At 39.1% G+C, this 20746-nt stretch overlaps 1 protein-coding gene across 1 annotated transcript in view; it reads left to right on the top strand.

The window, feature by feature from the left end:
• Positions 1 to 20746, top strand: part of DCC (DCC netrin 1 receptor) — a 357209-nt gene that overhangs the window by 147240 nt on the left and 189223 nt on the right. Inside the window, exons 4-5 of the mRNA XM_065656469.1 lie at positions 3820 to 3970; positions 4233 to 4369. Coding sequence (XP_065512541.1) covers positions 3820 to 3970; positions 4233 to 4369 — 288 coding nt within the window. The remainder of the gene's footprint in view (positions 1 to 3819; positions 3971 to 4232; positions 4370 to 20746) is intronic.

The following is a 20746-nucleotide window of genomic DNA, read 5'->3' as shown; positions in this document are numbered from 1 at the left end:
TATCTGTTGCTTTTAATTTTAAGAGTCGCCATTGCAGCTTTTTGCAGAAAGCTCACGTCAAGTGTACATTTTTTCACCTTTCTAATTGAAGTGCTGCTCATTTCTCACCTTAATCCCGGGTGAAAAGTTTCAGCAAATACTGAAAACACGAGGAAATACGTATTCAGATAAGTACGTGCACTCACCTAATTAATTTAGAGGGAATAATGCTACTGTACAAAAAAAAAACAAGGCAAAAGATCTTATACAAAGCAACACTAAGAAATTAATTCTTAGCTGAATTCATTGCTTCTATAAAATAATAGAATTCAAATAAAATAAAAATAAAATAAAATTCAATAAAACAAGTCCCAGCATCTGGGTGATCCCTCCATCCAGCTCCCCACATGAATAGCACTTGATAAGCCAGCTATATTTTGACCTTTAACAAAAAAAAAGGTTAAATTCAAAATGCTTTTATTAATAATCCTGGGGAATAAGCTATTTTGCCTCTCTCCCCTGGATAAATCTGATTAGTGCGTAATTCGTCTCTTGCATAATAAATACAAATATCAGTTTCTCGTGTTCTAGCAGCTCGCCCAGTTGGAAATAAATACAAACTGGCAACGTCCCTTCCCTACAGTAGTAATACATTTTATTTTATATTATAATTTTACCTCAGGATCTCGAAGAACAAGTCAAAGGGTTGTAAGTATTTGTCTCTTCATTATGGATGAGGGAACTGTCTCGCAATAAATCATCATTAAAGCGAGAAATGGGACCCCTGATATATCGTCTCGCGTACCAGCAGCGACTCGGTACAGATTTAGTGAATATATTTTGAAGTTACTACAGTAAGGAGAACGTCTTAACACCCCGATTCATTATGGTGTTAATATTTTAACCTTGTGCATCCTTATTGTTATAAATCAAGTTGTCCCGGCAAAGTACAATATTATCCAAATATGTTCAGAAATGTTTTCCTGGGTACGATGCGATGAGAGGATTTTGTCAATTGATTGGCACAAATGCACGAAGTAGCTCAGCGCAGTGAGATGCCAGACAACAGGATGCAGCATATTTTTATGAAAGTTTCGTTTTTTCAATATATATTTTAGCTAAAATACTGCAGGTACGTTTTTCCGAAGTGCCGATGAGCCGTGTCTGTGTGGCCGTATCCAAGCGAACTTCATCTTCCTTGGCAAACCCAAATAAGTCACATCAGCTTGAGTTCCACTTGCTCCAAGACCAACTTGGTGTGAGAATAAATCAATCCTCAAGTCTTATCAACAACATTGAGACAAATCTGAGGGTTTGTGGAGAGAACAATCAGTGATTGACTCTCAAATACTCTGGTATAACGTGAAGGAGCCTTTGACATAAAAAGGCGGGAAAAATTACCTCAGGACCTTTCCCCATGTCAGAATCCGTATGGCCTTGGTTACATCACAAAATATCTGACTTACTCCGTTAACCACCTATAAAAAGGGGATAAAATGACTTACCCTAACAAGGCTTTGTGAAGATATATAGATATTTTTGCAAATCGCGTGGCATTCTCGGATATCGGTGTAATAGGGGCTGTTGAATCGCGGATACTGTTTGCGGTTTTGAATGTCGGCTACGTGTCATTGATTTAACGAGCACGGAAAACACGTGTAGAGCTGGACCTCATTACCGCAGATGGAAGAAAAATGCGAAATATGAAACGAGAGGTTTTGCTTCATTCAGGGGAAAAGAAGTTCTGACGGTTACAAAGGTTTTAGGTGTATCTGTTCATTCTTAGGCTTTAATATATATAAATTAAAAAAGCAGAATGAACAAATGATGGCAGCATCCAGCATCAAGCTTGGATGGGGATTGATGGCCCATGGGTGGGAGCAACTTGCTTGAAAAATTAACGCTAAAAAAGATCATGAGGTGTCCTGTGATGTCCCCATGGATGGGGACACGTTGGCGCAGAGGAGATTGAATCTTGGCCCAAATTAAGTCAACGGCTCCAGCTAAAGCTGGTCCAGAGTTGGTTGACTACATGGATTTGATTATGGCCTACAAGTGCTTGTCAGGAGATAATACACCCAGTGCTCATTAATCAAGTGGAGAAGAGCTTAACGAGACCTTAGATATCTTTATTTATGGTCTGTTGTCCCACAGACTTTTGATGGAAGAATTTTAACGTCCGACACCATCCCCACGTTCTCAGCTCTGAGAGGAAATTGTGGACATCCACCTAAGGCAAGGGGGATTTTGGAGCCTCCTTGGTTCCTCGTAAGGTTACAATTAAGTAATTAGACCTTTCATGTCTGAATTACTGAGCTCTTATAATAATTATTTTTTGGTTAAACCGCCTCTGGTTTTTGGAAGGTGGGGACTTGCCTGAATAACCTGCAAGTTCTGATCATCACGGGTTTGAAACCACAACTCTCTTTCTTCCTGTTATTTTCCGAAAAAGGATAAGACGTTTTCTTTTTTATTTTCCTTTCTGGAACAGATATTTTCAGCTCCGTGTGGCTTTAAGCTGCGAACTTCGCCTATACCTCGTTCTACCCATTCAACTGGAAAATGTTCCTTCACAACCGACACTTTTTTGGGTTCCCTCCCAGTTCAGCGGTTTCTCATGTTGGTACCAGCTTAGTTCAACCTTGGGCTTGGCCTTAGCGCGAACAGTTTTGCTTTTTTGGGGCTGCTCATTCAATTGTGTCCCTCAAAAACACGCAAAACTTTGCCAGGTGGGGAAGAAAAATCCCAGTATTATTGGTTTTCGTGACTGCTCCTTACATCTTCCATCTGAACTAGGATAATAATTTAAATCAAATATAACTTGTTTGTGGTTTCAGAGCTAAGTGCTTCTGAAGGGAAGACAATCCCATAATAAGATCTGGACATTATTTAAAGATTTTATTTGCTTTCTGCTTTTGCACATCGGTTTTTACCTTTGGGCAACTGACTTGGGAGGGGAAAAAAGCTTTGGTTTTCTTCTGTTTAATTGCATTAAGGTAATATGTGTATCTGTGGTTTTTGCAAGAGATGCCACATAAGTTACAGGCCAAAGGCATCGCTATGATGAGCTAAGATGTTGAAAACGTTGCGCGCGATAAATTGTGCATCAGTTGCATTTACGGATGGTGGGAGTTGCAGCTGGTTCCGGTAAGAATTGGGATTTTGCTGGTGTGACTCCGTAACAAACACACACCGCCAGTTACAGCTTCTTTCTGTCGTATTGGAGAAGCAGCTCATTGCTTGGAGATGATCCTGGAAAATCTCGTAGATGTTAATTTGTTGGGCATATTCGCTTATATTGTGTCATTTTGATGTTTGCGTCAGGAAACAAGGAGTTACGTTTAATGGCTGGAGTCCAGCGCATGTGGTTCGACATCTGTGATAAGAAAATGAAGTCGTTTTCTAGCGAAGGAACATTCTCGTTCAAAAAGTGAACAAACCCAACCAATTTTCTTGGCGTATGGTTTCGTTTGCTGGTATTTCAGCCACAGTCGATGGGATTTGGGTCTGTGTTGTCCCCTGGTCATTGTCACCCCACCCATTGCAGTCGGAGGCAGAGATTTAAGACCACAGCTTAAGCTTTAAGCCCAGCCCACCGCTTGGGTCAGGCAAAGGAAAATTTGCAGCATTAATCTTTCTATTTATTCCCTCTCAATTCCAATTTTTCAAGTTATTTCATTCTTACTTTCTCTGTTTTCCTAACTTGAACTTTTCCTTTTCTTTTCTCACCCATCATATTGATGAACTTCTCTCTCACAGCTCCATATATATATACACACATATATATATATATTTTTTTTTTTTTTTAATGGATGATCAATGTTTATTTTGCTCTCGTAGATCCGGGTCTGCACAGGCAACAGTTTTTCCTGCAGCGCCCGTCGAACGTGGTGGCCATGGAAGGGAGAGATGCTGTTCTGGAGTGTTGCGTTTCTGGGTACCCCCCTCCCACCTTCACGTGGCTGCGAGGAGACCAAGTCCTGCCCATCAGGTAGCTCAGCCCTTTGTGGCTCTCCTTTTTCACACTATTACGCATTTCCTTGAGCAAAATATTGGTATAAACCCGCTATAATGCTTTGAATTCAACGGGGGAGATGTGGTGGTCATGCCATTTTTTTCCTCCTAAATGATGATGAGACTGGACGCGTGGCTCAACCTGCGGCATTATCGCATAAGTCACCGTATGTATTAATATTTTTCTAGATAGATACAGCACCTTAACAGGCTACAGACGTTTGTTCTCAATGTTTCAGGTCCAGAAAGTATTCGTTACTGGCCGGGAGTAACCTGCTCATATCCAACGTGACCGACGACGACTCCGGGACGTACACGTGTGTTGTCACCTACAAAAACGAGAACAGCAGCGGCTCTGCCGAGCTCTCGGTGATGGGTGAGTACAGGAACTACGCCCAGTTTGCTTTTCTCAGAATATTTTAAATTATTTTAATTTTATTTTCTTTTTGAATCACTCCCTTTTGCAGAATGACTTAATTTTCAGACCTCCAAAGAACTGCGAACCGTCCAAGTCCCTTGTTATGATCAGATGGAAATCAAGTCATGTAAATCTTTAAATACCTCCCACCACACTCTATAAACATCTTACGATATCAGATATTAGTTGCTACCGCAACTTTGTTTCATATACGGTCCTTTCCCTTGGTTTCACCTTCTTGAGTGCTTAATTTTGGCATTAGGAATATCCCCAGCTGTGCGTGATGTCAAGCACAGGGTGTTGAAAATCAGGTTTGTCGCAGCTTTTATTATTTTTCATTTCATTGCATTTATTATTTTTCATCATGTCGCTATGGGAAGACAAGAAAATAATGTATTTAACATCTTCTCACCAGGTTAACAATAGTTTAAGTAAATTTGTAGAGCAGTGATGGGTTCCTAGTGTTAAACGTTAAGCAAGCGCCCTCCCGAACCTCCTTTCCCCATGGCAAATATTAATGCAATCTGAAATATGTTTAAATCGAATAGCTGCCTCTTTTTTTCTTTATTTAAAGCATCGAACAATAGCAGAGCACATTAGTGTTGTTCAGGCAAATCTAAAGAACGACGTAGTTAATGCTTCGTCAAACAATAACATATTTCAATGCGCTGTTCATTTGGCATTCTGGCTTTAAAGCTTGTGCGTGAAAAATAGTTTCATTAGTGAATAGAATCTTAATTTGGATTATAGGATATGCTGCACTTGTATAACAATATCCTTTTATCAAGCCATAATCAAATACAATAATTACTGGTGATGGAGGGTTCACTTCTATTTCTTCAGGTGCATTAACATAATTCATTGTTTTACTGCATAAAAATCAAAATGTGGCTTTATAATTGCCGAAGTTCATTTATTATGGCGTTGTTTTCATTATAAGGAATCAAATATTGAAAAGGCAGGTAAGTCGTTAGGCAGGATACGTTATTCGCCTTATTGAAATACGTTGATCTCGCGTGCGGCAGGTTCGAGAAGTAGAATTAAATTCCATTGATATTTCAGCCCAATAATTGCAATAATCATTGGTGAGAGCAACTGTGGCCGGAGCATCATCGCCCAGATTCTTGTGTAGATCATTGCTGACAATTAATAGCGGGTTTGCATCTAACTCCTTTATGTACCGTTTGAAAAATTAATTCCTGCCTGTGACGCGTCTCGCTTTGGTTTCTGCTGCGAGTTTGTCACGTAGAAATTAAAAGAAGGTGAATTTTCGTGCGCTTTGAGAGGTAAGTGATGGCAACATGGAGAAGATGGAGTTCCAAGATAACGCTAAGCATGAAACTGCAAATGAAACGTGGTGTTTGTGTATATTTGTATTAATAAGAGCAAATTCAAAGGAAATTACATACCCAAAACGGAGCGATGCCGACAGCAAAATATCTATTTTTCCTTTACCAAGGCTGCTAATTTGCTCAGAATCTGTTGATTTGTCAAAACCCTCAAATGCACTAAAGTTTCTCGTGTCATCCTTATATCTCCTAAACAGAGTAATTAATTGATAGTGTTATATTTTCTTTGGCTAGATACAAAGGAAGATATTTCCGTGCGTCTCCTTAGAGTTGAAACGCATGTTTATTTAACAAACTAGAAATCGCCCGTCAGTATTTTGTTGCCTTTTTTAATATTGATGTAATCTTGTAATGTATCTGTAGAGCAAAGAGGAATAAGTGAGATATTTGCAGTCTGAATGGCAAGAAAAATAACAATTGAATAATTATCTCCTCTGAAGTCTGACGAGACAACATCAGATCAAAGTTAATTCCATCACATGGTAGCGAGATGCTTTTGATCTTTTAAATAATGAGGCAATTTGCAAGAAAAGGAGAGTTTCACAATTAAGTTCTTTGAAAGAGCTAAAAATAACCATTTCTGTGGTGGACGTAGACCTAAAATTGCAAGAGGTGAAAGGATTTGCAAGAATTTGTTCTGAAAGTGGCATAAATCCAGAAAAAAGAAGTTTTCTATACCCTATACCTAGTGGTGGGATCTCCGATTGACATTGGGAAAAATCCCTGGGATTTCAGGTCCTGGTAAATTAGATCTGTAGATCTAATGAGATCTACAGGTAGAATTAGAATTAGATCTATAAACCCAGTTTTTTGTACATGGCCATAATTGATAGATTTGCTGCTATGCCGTCATACGCAAGTTCTTTTTCTTCCTGCTCGTTAGTTAACCTGTCCCTTAATTGTTATCAAAGAGCCCAATGGTAATTGTACTGGTAGGGTTGGGAAGGAAAATCACTTCTGAAAATGGAGAATTTTGGCAACTATTCGGTGCATAATCATATCTATATTCAGAATTACGCTGTCAATGCCTTTGAATCAGGCAACTATTTTTAAGTGATCAAGATTGAGGTGAGATATATCTATATATAATTTTATTTTTTAAATTTCTTAAAGTGGTCCTTAAGGATGAACAGAGGAGGGAACAGTTTTCCAGTAGCGTTGGGTTTAAGATACTTTCAGGTCACTGCCTAAAATCAGAGAAAGTAGCAGCAAAAAACAAAAAAAAAAAAGATCTGAAAGCATTTGCTGAAAAACACTATATTGAACTTTTACTGAGCATCCAAATGTATAAACTCCAAACAACTCGGCTGCGATTTAAAAGCGTTTTTGTTGTGCACAAATGCCTCTAACTGGGGAGTTTTTCCACACCAAGTGTTAGTTTTGTTGGCTGGTTCAAATAATTCTGTGTAAGTAAAATAGAAGTGACCTCAAAATGTGGTGTGAAATCCATCAGTGCTCAGTTGACTCATGTGAGTCATGGAAACCAGTTTGACCCAACTACCTGAGCTTAGGAACACCGAAAACACCAAAACAAAGCAGAAAATGTTCCGCTGATGCTGAGCGTTGCGTATTTATTGAATGATAAGCAGCAACAGCTCTGAATAGTTTTGTAAATAGAATTGGGATGTGGACAATATGAGACGGGTGTTGCTGACCAACAATCAGGTTGTTGGTTTGTTAGAGAATTTCTGCGTTCTGGCTAATATCATAACCCCAAAAACCGACACTTTTCCTCTCTAATCTCATTTCCTGTCCCATCTCCTGATCCTGCGGTTAAATCAGTGCTAGAATTCTCTCAAGAGTAAAAGACTCTTTAATAAGAAGTGGAGGTTGAGTGTGATGAGAGTTGGATTCACAACGAGATCCCAAATGATGGAATGAACGCAGGGTATTGGTGCAGTTGGAGAACATCTGAAAAGTTATTTGCCTGAAAAGTTGCAATATTGCAAAGTTGCGTGGAAATAGAAACATCGATACCGTCCGTAGAATCAAAGAATCGTAGAAGAGTTTGGGTTGGAAGGGACCGTCAAAGCTCATCCGGTCCAACCCCGACCACGAGCAGGGACATCGGAAAATACCAAAGTCAAATATTTCAATAAATCTTTGGGAAGAAACTTCTTTTTGGGGGTATTGATGTGGGACAGGCAAGCCAAGCTCTGTTGGGAATATCGAGTTGACCTGTTGCAATCTAAGCAGGTTTCTCAGGTTGCTGGACCAGATGGATCAATAACTTTGTCTGTGCTCACTTCCCTTTATTTAGAGAATTTAAAAAATTTATTGCCTTATCGATAGCATTCAATGGCTTCACTGAAGCCAGCTACACTTTTCCATCCTTATTTATTTATTTATTTTTTAAAAATATATCTTAAGCTACACGAAGCAGCTCGGCCATGTGGTCCGAGCATCCTCGTTGAGCATCCTCGATGGGTCAAGAAACTCATGTCATGACTCAATGCCCTTGGGACAGACAAAATATAATAATAATAATGTAATAATATCACTGCTGCAAACTAAAAGCTGAGTAAAGAATATATTTTTCCCTTTTAAGCAGCGTTAATCCGTGGAGCTTCCTATCAGAGTATAGAGTTGGGACCAACAGATTTGGACATGGATTCGAGATTTGAATTTTTTTATTGGATACGGGGGTATTGAACACCAAAGAAAATAGGATTTTAAGTTTCTCTCCTATGTCTGTGTTTTTGTATAAATAGAAGATATGGTTATATATGTGCGCGTATATATATATATATATATATATTTGTGTGTTGAGCTTCAGGCTTGACTTAATCCTTCATGAAAGAAGCACTTCTGTATAAAAATACAATAATTATTAGGTACAGAATAATATGTGCTTATACTGTAATGATTGTATTTTAAGCATATATTATTCTGTACCTATTTACCACAAAGTTTCTCCCAGCTTAGTCTGGTGTTAATATTGGGTAATATCCCGGTGAGGCTGGACTAGAATGAACAGCAATCTGATCTTGGAGAATTTAATCTTATTTTCCTTTCAGAGCGGTTTAAAGAATTTATTCGGACTTATTTTCTCCCTTTCAATGGACTCTGTGAATAACGAGGTGAATGCCCATTTGCAGGTACAGGGCAGCTCGGCCCAGTAATGGATGTGATTGAATTACAGCCCGTTAATTTTTATTGCTGAGGAATGAATGAGGGTCGAGTGGCTCATCCAGCCCATTCTGGAAATGGAATTTTTATCAATGAGTTTCAAATACTTATTCAGCACCCGACGCTTGGAAAAAACACTTGAGAAAAGCTCCAGTGTTGCCTTTTTCTGATAATAGTGTTGAAATTCAGTCCTATTAAAAATAAATACCCATAACAAGGTCTGTGATAGCGACGCTCGCTTGGCCGATCGCAGGAAGGTTGGTGTTTAAGGGGTAAAATATTCCTGGAGAAATCCCTTGGAATCCACAGGAAAATAAACGTTGGGAAGTTAACGATACCAGATCTGTGCATAATTTGATTTTTAAACATTTTGTGGATCAACCCGCGGAGATATTCTGCCCAATAGCTTGTTAAATAAGCTGGATTTTCTCTGAAAAAGGGAATTTTGCTGCTGCCAGAAACACCATTGAGTGTGTTCATGTCAGCGCGGAGGCGACTCTGGAATAAAACGTGGGACCAACTGGGGCATTTCCATTCCCAACTGGTGATGAACCAGTTTGCTGCCCCGGAGACCTTCAGCCGTCTCTAAATTAAATTTAAATATCTCGGCTCTGTAGGGTTTTGCATCCGCTTCTTAAGCTTGGGTTTTATTTAGGGCATAGACACTACATGAGATTTAAAGTAGGGTCTAAATAATTTTAGGAGCCAATTCTGATCCTGAGCAATACTGAGAAGCTACTTACCCTTTGGAGATAGGAATATATATATATATAAAATTTTTATTGGCTTTCTTGCTTCTTTTTAAAAAAAATTATTTAAATATGACCTTGACTTGGACTCAGTGAAAGGTCTTTGGGTTGAAATGTGGGTTATTGGTTGGGAGTTATTGGTTGGAGGTTATTGGTTGTGGTTCAGCTTGACCTTCAGGGATGCTTGAGAGCTCAAGTGCCCATTCGAGAATCTCCCTTCATGGCCGCAGTGCATTTTTTGGAAATTTTACCACCAAATATCTCCCTTGAAATTGTGTCGTACAGAAGATTTTGGAAGAGTTTTGTTATGCAAAGCTCCAAGTGGAGGAGATGGGTCATTTGCACTAGAGGTAATGGGATATATTACGATATCAGAAGACCTATAGCTGCTGTTTCACCAACTTTTAGTGTATATTGGTATTAAAAAAATTCTACATTTAAAAATTCCCTGTTTTGCAAAAGCACTAGCCTTATTATGTTTTAACTGTGCAATTGTTGCTTAACACGAGTTACCGCATTTTGGTATTGACATTTAAATATGATTTAAGTCTTGCTCATCTGAGCATTAAGCAGGATAAGACAAAACAAAACCCAGAGAAAATTCTCTTTTCTTTCACTGTGCAATTCCTTCAGCTGCTTCTGTGAACACCTAATAACACTAAGAATATTTCCTAGGATGGTGTTACAATTAATATATTAGCACGGTTTAGCATTATGCTATTTTTAATAAGCAAAGTGCTTGGGACTAAGTCACCGTGGTGCTTCCAGGCAAAATCTGCATCTTCCATTGTAAAACACGCTCGTGTCATTGAAAAAGGAATAAATTGCTTATTTTTGTGTGTATTGCAACTTGGTTTACAAGCGGGTGGAGTTTTTAGAACAGGTTGCACGGGCAGTTGTCAGGCTGGGATTTCTCAGGGTCCCTTCCAGCCTGACTTTCACCATCAGTAGCAGAGGAATTTATTGATGGAGGGTAAAATTTCCTTTTCTTCCTTCCTTTTCTTCCTTCCTTCCTTTTCTTCCTTTCCTTTCCTTTCCTCTTTCCTTTCCTTTCCCCTTTCCTTTCCTCTTTCCCCTTTCCTTTCCCCTTTCCTTTCCTCTTTCCCCTTTCCCCTTTCCTTTCCTCTTTCCTTTCCCCTTTCCTTTCCCCTTTCCTTTCCCCTTTCCTTTCCCCTTTCCTTTCCCCTTTCCTTTCCCCTTTCCTTTCCCCTTTCCTCTTTCCCCTTTCCTCTTTCCCCTTTCCTCTTTCCCCTTTCCTCTTTCCCCTTTCCTCTTTCCCCTTTCCTCTTTCCCCTTTCCTCTTTCCCCTTTCCTCTTTCCCCTTTCCTCTTTCCCCTTTCCTCTTTCCCCTTTCCTCTTTCCCCTTTCCTCTTTCCCCTTTCCTCTTTCCCCTTTCCTCTTTCCCCTTTCCTCTTTCCCCTTTCCTCTTTCCCCTTTCCTTTTTCCCCTTTCCTTTTTCCCCTTTCCTTTTTCCCCTTTCCTTTTTCCCCTTTCCTTTTTCCCCTTTCCTTTTTCCCCTTTCCTTTTTCCCCTTTCCTTTTTCCCCTTTCCTTTTTCCCCTTTCCCCTTTCCCCTTTCCCCTTTCCCCTTTCCCCTTTCCCCTTTCCCCTTTCCCCTTTCCCCTTTCCCCTTTCCCCTTTCCCCTTTCCCCTTTCCCCTTTCCCCTTTCCCCTTTCCTTTCCTTTCCTTTTTCTTTCCCTTTCCTTTCGTCCCTTTCCTTCCCTTTCCTTTCCTTCCCTTTCCCCCCTTCCCCCCTTCCCCTTCCCTCCCTTCCTTCTTTTTTTTATTCTATTTCTTTTTTCCTGAAACGTCACCTCCTCGAAAGCCAAGTTAGCGCAGAGTTTCCCAGGTAAGCGGAACGTTGCCCATCCCGATGCTTACACGCCGTGTTTCCCCACGCTCTCTATTTACAAAGGGAGATGAATGGCAGCATTTCTTAGATTATTTTTTTTTTTCTATTTTTTTTTTCCTCTCTTTGCCTCCTGGCTCTGGTTGGATTCAGCCTGACAGGAGCCACCGCTTTGATGAATGGGTCGAAAAGGTCCAAACTGAAGTGAAGCGGTTCCCATTAAACCACACAGTTAACAGGAATTAATGCACCTGCCAAAATTCAATTATTAACAAAGGAGCAGGAGAGCGGCCGAGACTGAGCAATGTCTGTCACCTGGAAGGAATGGATCGAGCGCTATCCCCAGGGCTTGTTTTTTCCCAGATTTGGCTATTCTTCACATTGCTAAAAGTGTTTTGATTATTTTATTTTAATTTTATTTTCTTTTTTGCTTTTTTCCCCTTTTCCCGCCTTTTCCCCTTTTCCCGCCTTTTCCCCTTTTCCCGCCTTTTCCCCTTTTCCCGCCTTTTCCCCTTTCCCCCCCTCTCTCCTCCTTCTTTCCCCCTTGGGACTTCATGACTCCAGTTCCACATGTGCAGTCCGTGTGTTTTCCAGTTTAATTGCGCCTTTTAAAATGACAGAATTTCTTCTTTTTTTTTCCTGCAACCCGAGGGAGACATTCAACACAAGCACAAGTTCTTTTATCAAAGTATATTTAGATGGAGAGTTACACAGTTAATAGAAAATTACTCAGTCAAAGCCAGATTTTAAAATACACAACACTTCTGACACACTTTAAATGACTTCGACTTGAGTTTTGAAGACTTGCGTGGCTGCCATCTATTTATATTGTTATTTTTTACTCTTTTTAAACCTTGGAGTCGTATTAGATAAGCACAGCATGAGGTTTGTGAGCAACATTTAGCTAATTTAAGCCTAGTTTTACGCCAATTAGACGCGAGCATGAGCATTTTTAATCACCTTTTTATACGTAAGAAATCATGAACTTTAATTTATTTTCATGGCGAACATAATATCTTCCAAATTAACTCTGAGGTTTGTAAAATGGTGTTGAAATGATATTTAAAAATGTGGGAGCTCCTTATGTTTTGGAAGTGCCTGAGTTCAGTATCTTGTCGTGGTTGATACCCAAGATTTGAAGGTAAATATGTGCAGAAGCTCCTTTTTTTGGGGCAATTTGAAGCAATTCTGGATCAGAACGAACTGGAAATAAAATTTCAAGTATTTATAAAACTGGACTGAGAGGCAAGCTTGGAAAAATGAGTAAATAAGCTTTCGTGTTTAGTGCTCAGATTAACAAAGGTTTCAGGTTTGGGATCAAAGGACTCGAATCTCATTGTATTTAAAACAGATCGGTCCAATAGTCTTTATTTCTGTTTATTTTTCCACTAATTTTCACTTAATAAATTGTATATCCGCAGTCTCGTTCACCAGAACAGAATTAGCACCATCTTAATGTTGAGCTGGGCTTATTTTCTTGGACATTTGCTGTGTCTCTGCAACCCGGGATCTGTTTGAAGGCTGAAAATTAATCATTTATTAATAGCTGCATAATCAAATTGTATTAATGTTAGCTAATATATTTATTTCTTCCCAGTGGAGAAGTCTCAGAGGCTACAAGTTGATTAAGGTGACTCTTATTTATTTTTTCCTTCCACTCTAAATATTGGGAAAGTGAATTAATTCCTGGTGCAGATGCTTTTGATACTTAAGTTTTAAAACTCAATTATATGAACTTGTCAGATGCTGTTGAGCAGTGAAGCTTTTTTAAAATAGCATTTTGAATATTTTTTTTCAATAGTTTTTTGCTCGGTTGGTTCACCCCGGTCAATCCAGTAAATACCTTCTGTAATGTGAAGTTATTTCTTCTGTGACCTCTTCAAAATCTTTAATTATTTAATTTGCAATTTCATCCTCACCTTCCCACCGATTTGTATGGAAAAATTAGATTTTTTAAAAATTTCTTTTAAATTAGGTTCTAAGGAAAAATTGTGGGTTGTGTTGTGGGATGGGAGAATTTTCATTTGCAAAGAATTAATAAGATTTTAATGATTTCCCCACTATCTTTCCTTCTCCTCTGCTGTACAAGTAGCTTGTTGGTTGTAGGTTGGCGAACTAATGATGGAGAATTAAAATTACCGGGATCCTGGAATCCCGGTGTCTTTGAGACGGTGGTTTCTAAGTTGTCTTTCAAACACTTGAATCAGGGTCACACAAAAAAGACCAAAGTTCAACCCCCAAGAGGAAAATTAGGGCTGCTGTTGATAATTTTTTCTTATTTTCCTTTTTTTTTTCTTTTTTTCCCCTCTTTCTCCCCCCTATACACCAGGATCTGAACCATCTCTCGTTCTCCATGCAAATCTGCGTCAGAAAGGGGTTTAGAACGAAATGTAAGTTTTCCAGATAGTCTTTTTTTTTTTTTTTCTCAGTATGGCAGTAAATCCTCTAATTTTTTAGGACATGAGACTTTTGCAACTCCTCTGTTTCTTCATGACCACTTTCCGTAAATGTGAAATGTGAAGTCACCTCCATGCCATGGAACTAAGTCCTTCAAGAGCACTTCACATCCCATTATTTTAAATTTGAGCGTGACTTTTACCTTTTTAAGTACCATAATTCAGCAGGACACATCTAAACTTTGAAACGTCACAGAATTTACAGAAGAGGGGGGGAGAAAAGAAAATTTGGGAGCACCAAGCGCAACTTTTTGCCAATGGGTTCTTCACTGAAAACTTAATTTTTTAAAGATTAGTTGTAGATCTCGGCTGGTGAAAAAAGGCTTAGAGGATTTTTAAGGTGTCAAGCTCCAGCACACAAACCAAAGGGTATTATAGTGCATTTTCTGGAAGTAAAAGAGCAATTAATACAAATAATGATTGGATGTTAGGGTAGGTGTATATAGAGCCCTCTGGGATTCTGCCCCTTATTTATTAGGTCGCATGTGGTCTTTCCAAATCCTGCTTTAATTGGAAAGTCCAGAGCAATGACATAACTGTGTAATACACAGAATACTATTAAAAAAATATAGATTTTGCATGTTTGAAAAGAATCTTATTGCAGCATCCGTAGTTGGTTTTATTAAAAGCCGTTTAAATTCCCCTGCCCGGAGCGGTTTGGAATTACAGAGCCGGGCTGCAGAAATTTACATTTTAATTGCAGCAGAAGACAAAACGGCGTTCCCACGTTAACGAGGGAGAATAAATAAGATGCGTATCAGCCGGGAGAAAAGAAGAGACTGGTCGTTTTTCACGGCTCTGATTTTTCTAGCGGCGCGATGAGAAATCTGGGGCTTGTTTTGTTTGCTCCCCATCCAAATGCAGCAGCTAAAGCCGCCCCTATTGAGTGAGTTGTTCATCGAAAAAACATTGTAAGACTATAAATATTCTTTGGAGAAACCCCACCAGGGATCCAGCTAAAGGTAAAGGTTTGTCTGTGTGATGTGTGCGCCGATTTAGTCGAAAGCGGGAGGTTAAGAGCGGCTTCTTGTACGGTCAGTTGAATGTAATTTTTGAGTTTTTGTTTCTAAAATGTGGGTTCTACCAAAAAACCTGCTGGTGCCTGGGTAAGTATGGTTGGATTTATGTTGGATTTTGTGAGGATGTTTTTCACCACAGCTGAAAAAGCGACTGGTTTCCACTGGCTTTTTGTAAAACTCTACTCAAGAACTTCTAGGCAAGGCCTACAAATAGTACCTGAGAGGAAGGGCCTGTAATACTTTATATGATATATATGTGAAAAAAAACCAGATCCTGCTAGGATGTATTTATCTCCATTTCTCCCCATATTTTTTGTTTTTACCTCTAATTTAAAGACGGGCATTTGGCTCCTTTCAGAAATGAACCTTGGAGTGTCATATAGATCCATATAGCACCTCAGTGCTGTTCCCCTCTTGTGTAATTGTTGCACATGTTTTAATATATCAAAGATACTATTATCTCTTCATTCCAGCTGAGAACCCAAGAAAAGACTCCTCAGACTAGGCCAAAATTTTTTTAAAAAATACATTTATTGTTGAAAAAAATAATCGTTTCCATGGGTGGTTTATAATTTGTATAAGAGACGCAGGAGTTTGACTTAGAAACCGCTCCATAATCCTGGATTATTTAAGACAGTCACAAATCTGAAATCATTGCCATGAGCTGGTGGAAAACCAAAATCTCGGCCTTTGGAGTCGGGATTTGAAATTTGGATTGGAAACCAAGACGACACAAGATGAATATTTGACTTTTATTAGAACTTCACTTGAGTTTCTAGGCAAGGCCTCCAAATAGTACCTGAGAGGAAGGGCCTGTAATACTTCATATGATATATATTTGAAAAATAAGCAGATGCAACCTTTCTAACCCATTTTTCATCCAGAGTGAGCAGGTAAAAACTAGGGAAAAAAACAGATTTGGGTCAGCTGCTGAACCATCAAGCAGCTCTCCTGACCCCACTTTCCTTGGAGCAGGAAAATTTTCCCTCGTCTTCAACTATTATTTTGACTCAATTGATAAAGAATTATTGTTCGGGCTTTGTTTTTCTTAAAAAAAAAAAAAGAAATATCTTAAGGTATTTTTTACTGGTTTTATCTGCCCAGGTAGTAAGTCACATCAGATACTTGGGTCTTGACAGTAGAGGATAAACTTGTTGGGCCTACTGTGGTTTTGTACAATCCGCGCAGTGTCTCCGCTTTGGTGGACGCTCAGGGCGCTTCCATGACCTCTGCGGAGAAGCCGGTAACACATAGTCTACCATCAACGCCCATGTTTTTATTTCTTGCTATCTGGAGGAGAACAAACACTTCCAAAAAGTCCTCCAAGTTCTCCCCTTCTCCAAAAAATTCTCCACCCATGAGTGGTCTTATGGCCTTAGAGCCCATGGAAATCTCTCTACAGGACAGCACAAGCCATGGGGCAAACGGGTATCAACTGTGGATGAAGAACCCACCTCTAGTCCCATTTTTGGCATCAAAACTCTTAATTCTTGCTTGGCAAAGCTGGGCTTGTAGGAGGTTTGGTTGGTTATCATTTCATTGTGTCATTAAGGGAAAAATGAGGACCCCAAAGTGACTCTTATTGCTTTGGGTGGGATGGCTATTTTGTCCCTCCGACAAAAGCAGTTGGAATCATAGGATCGTTTTGGTTGGAAAAGACCCGCAGGATCATTGAGTCCAACCGTTAACCCACCCCTGTCACTGCCCTGTGTCCCTGAGAACCTCATCTCCGTGTATTTTCAACCCCTCCAGGAATGGTGACTCCACCACTCCCTTCCGGCTGCCCTAAAAATGACCAGATCTTACTCTTTCTGATCACTGGGAGTGCTATATTAAAAAAAAATTGGCCATCCTAGAGGTTTTTCTTCTACCAATAGATTATTCGTCGCTCTTCTGAAAAAAAGCCTGTGAGAAAGAAAAAAAAAAAACACCACAAAACCCCACCTCCTACATATTTGTCTTGAAAGGATTATTTCTTTGCGATTAAAAAAAGTAATAATTCTCCTACTTTTCAAGCCCTGAGTTCTGACCTTCCTTGTCTTTGATCTAAACAGCTAATCCGGTGGGAACTTAATTTTGATGCGCTTTCAGAATTTGGCTTCCTGCTGGTTTTCAAGTGGTAACTGTGAAACATGACCAAGTCTCCAGCAATATGGTGCTAATTAACATCATCCAAACGTGGTTTTTCCCTCCTGTTAAGCCCAACGGCAGCTGCCAAATCCAGAATTGTCCAAACCGCCTCCCGAGGTCGTTGCTCGGGCTGCGTTATTCTCTTCTTCGTTTAATTACAGTGGGTTGTCTCCATCTTTCAAATTAGCATTCTGCACAATGATGTTCCTACCTGCATCGTTCGGCCACAAAATGTCCCATTTTGTCCCTTTGTTACGTGAAAATTGCCGGGATATTCAGTTAATTTTTGTAGTTGTTCTCCTTCTGTCGTCTTGCAGAGATTTCAAAACATTTTTTCTTCCCTTTTCGTCTCAGCTCTTGTTCCCTTTTAGTCTCACGTTTCTTGCAAGACACATATTCTTGCGTTGACTTCTTTACACTTGGGCAGTGTAGTTAGTTTTATTTAATGATTATTTAGAATCTCATTTAAGTGGTTGGATAATTTGGTCCTGCTGTAAATAATACCAGTATCTGGGGGCAAATGCTCCTTTGAAGATCCCAACTCTGACTTTGTTGCTTTAAATCTTCTGATATTTTCCTTTACTGTTAAAGTTTTGTTAATATATTGAATTAAATCAGGTGTCTTTTCTCACGTGGCTTGATAAGGAATGATTAAAAATAGAAGTTTCTAGAGCCAATCATTGTTTTGTGACATGTACTGGGGAATGCAGAAGTCGGGTCTGAAAAATGGGGAATGAACTTGAACCAAAAGTGCTGGAAAAGTTTTTGAAAACTTCTGCAGTAGCTTCAGAAAAGCTTCCCCAAAAAAGCAAAGTAGCAAAAAAGAGAATTTTTCAGTGGTTGCGGGTGATTTTACTCCCATGAAAACTGTTCTGTGCAGGGGTCAGTTTAGCATCCTTTACTTATTCTGATTTATCAGGATTTATTCCTCGTATCCTATTTTCTAGTTAAAGCTGCAGGCGCTGCCTTAGATCGAGTCTGAATCATTGAAGAATTCAGACACTTGTATGTTTTGCGTGTTTAATTTTATGTATCTTTATGTTAAAAATCTTTAATTGGTGTTCTGTTGTTGTAAAGATGCTCTAAAGTTATCCACGCGTGCATAAATAAATGTATTTTTATATATTGTGATAGTCGTAGCTATAATAATTATAGCACTGATGCATTTATGAGTTCCCGGTGAGATTTTTTTAGTTCTTAGTAGTCATAATATTATTGTTGTTATTAATAGAATTGCTCTTTGGGGAAAAAGAAAAAGACTAATTTTCAGAGTGACTTGTCTTAATGATTTTCATCAGTCTAACACTGCCAGGATGCATTTATCTCCCCATATTCGTTCTTTTCTGATAGTCATTTCCTTTTTATTTATGTCCATCATTGATGGATTTAATTCAGGAATGAACCTCGGAGTGTCGTATAGATCCACATAGCACCTACGTGTGTAATTGTTGCATGTGTTTTAATATATCAAAGCTACTATTATCTCTTCATTCCAGCTGAGAACCGAAGAAAAGACTCCTCAGACTAGGCCAAAATTTAAAAAAAATACATTTATTATTGAAAAAAAAATTGTATTGCCATGGGTGGTTTATAATTTGTATAAGAGATGTGTGAGGTTGACTTAGAAACTGCTCCATAACCCTGGATTATTTAAGACGGTCACAAATCTGAAATTGCTGCCGTGAGCTGGTGGAAAACCGAGATCTTTGCCTTTGGAGTCGGGATTTGAAACCAAGAAGGCATAAGATGAGTATTTGTGGGGTTGGACTTGATCTTTGTCTAAAAAAATACACTAAATACATTAAATTGATGTTGTGAGCAACTCCAAATCCACTTTCCCAAGGGTTTCCCTGTTTTACATAATTAATGATGAAAATTATTTTGGCCGTTGGACCATTCTTATAAACCTGATAGATTTTTTTTTTTTATTTTTCAAGATAAAGGAAGACACTTGATATGAAAATATAACTCCCTGCATTATTTCCTTGTAAATTCCTTTCGCTGAGAATCCTTGCGGATGGATTGTTGATGGCCGACTCTCCATTATTGTCACCAAGGACGTATCTCATGAATACATGGAAACGAAAGGTCAGGAGAAGCATTTAATCATCTGACGTTCTGCAGAACTCAGATCCCACAATCCCACTTGTACTGGTTTCCTTTCCAGTCAAACCATTTTGCTTCTTCCTGTTAATTTATTGAGAAAAGGGTGCAAAAGAAATGCAGGATCTGTTTCAGCTCATCTTTTTGGTGGCCATCCAAAAGTTGCTGAAGGAAACAGACTTTCATGCAGAGATATAAATACATTTTTTGCCAGGGTCTGCCTTTGAAATAGTCTGAATTAATTCCCCCTTTCCCACTGTATCTCAGACGGATGGACTGAACACCTGAAAATGAATTTCATGGGAAATTCAAGCACTCAAAAAATTATAATTATGGCCATCACGACCACGCTAATAAATTCCACACTGGTTTTTTTGCGAGGGTTAATTAACTTTTGCGCAAATCTGGAGGGAAAGAGATGATGCTCGTGAATAATAATCTTGTTTTGGGAAGATTCTGAGATCTAGATCTTGGTGTCTTGCGGTGTGATGGACCCGCCGGGCGAGGATGGAAGAAGCACTGGGTGAGGCGGGACATCATCACGCTCTCTCTTCTGTGCTGGGTTTGTTGGGGGCAAAAAAAGAGATATTTTGGTGTCTCTGTGGCTTGTTTGAGGGTTTGCTGTTGGTGGTTTATTTTGTTTTTCTTTCAAATGAGGGTTATTAGGGTAGATGCTGCTGGTCTAGCTTTCTACTGTCTGATAATCCCATCGCACGAGCGACTGCAGAGGCTTCCCATGGCTATTGATGTTCATACCCCTTGCGATATTTCTCCATGGAGAGCTCTGTGCTTCTTGTTTTTCTCAATATTTTTAGTAATAAGTGCCCGGAGTTCTTGGAAAATAGGTTTTGATGGACTTTGGTTCCTGGGGTGAATGTCAAGGAACTGGATCTTCTGTTAGTGCTCCTTGGGTTCTGGTGGCCTCTTGTTTCTTTGAGAGAAATTTCTTGAGTAAGAAAGTGAAATGTTTCCAACTGGTGGATCTAAATGCGTTTTATTATTTAACAACAGATTTTTAGAGAGGTGGATGTGTGCATACGTGAAAGGAACGCAGTTTGAAATGATTTTTGTTCAGTTGTCGTCTTAAATGTGTGTAAAGCTTCACGCTGAAATATTCCTTTATGTCATCCTTGTTTTCATGAGGTGTTATTTCCAAACTGGAGAGTGGTGTCAATTCCCACATCGTTACCTCGCTGGTTTAAATTCTTAATTACCAACTGACGCAGTCTGCAATGATTCATATAAAATCAAATACTCTGGGAAAGAAAATTGTATTGGGTCCTTCGGAAAGGTTTGGATTTGAGTCGCTTCGTGTTTCCTGCTGAAAAGTAGCTTTTAATTTTCTTTTTAATTGAGGTCACTAATCGTGTGCAGCTTGAAGGTGCTTTCAATTAAGATGTGGAAGAAGACATTTGTGGGTTTTGGTTGAAATTGACAACTAGAATTCTACTAAATAACTGTAGATTTGTAGATTATCCTGCATCGTCCTCCAGTTCCTACGATTTCCCAGATCAGAGCAAAGTAGAGGTGGCTCAAAAGTTTCCTTCATGA

This window comes from Caloenas nicobarica, chromosome Z (assembly GCF_036013445.1).
Source record: "Caloenas nicobarica isolate bCalNic1 chromosome Z, bCalNic1.hap1, whole genome shotgun sequence".
Classification (NCBI taxonomy): domain Eukaryota; kingdom Metazoa; phylum Chordata; class Aves; order Columbiformes; family Columbidae; genus Caloenas; species Caloenas nicobarica.
This window is presented reverse-complemented; position numbering and strand designations above follow the sequence as displayed.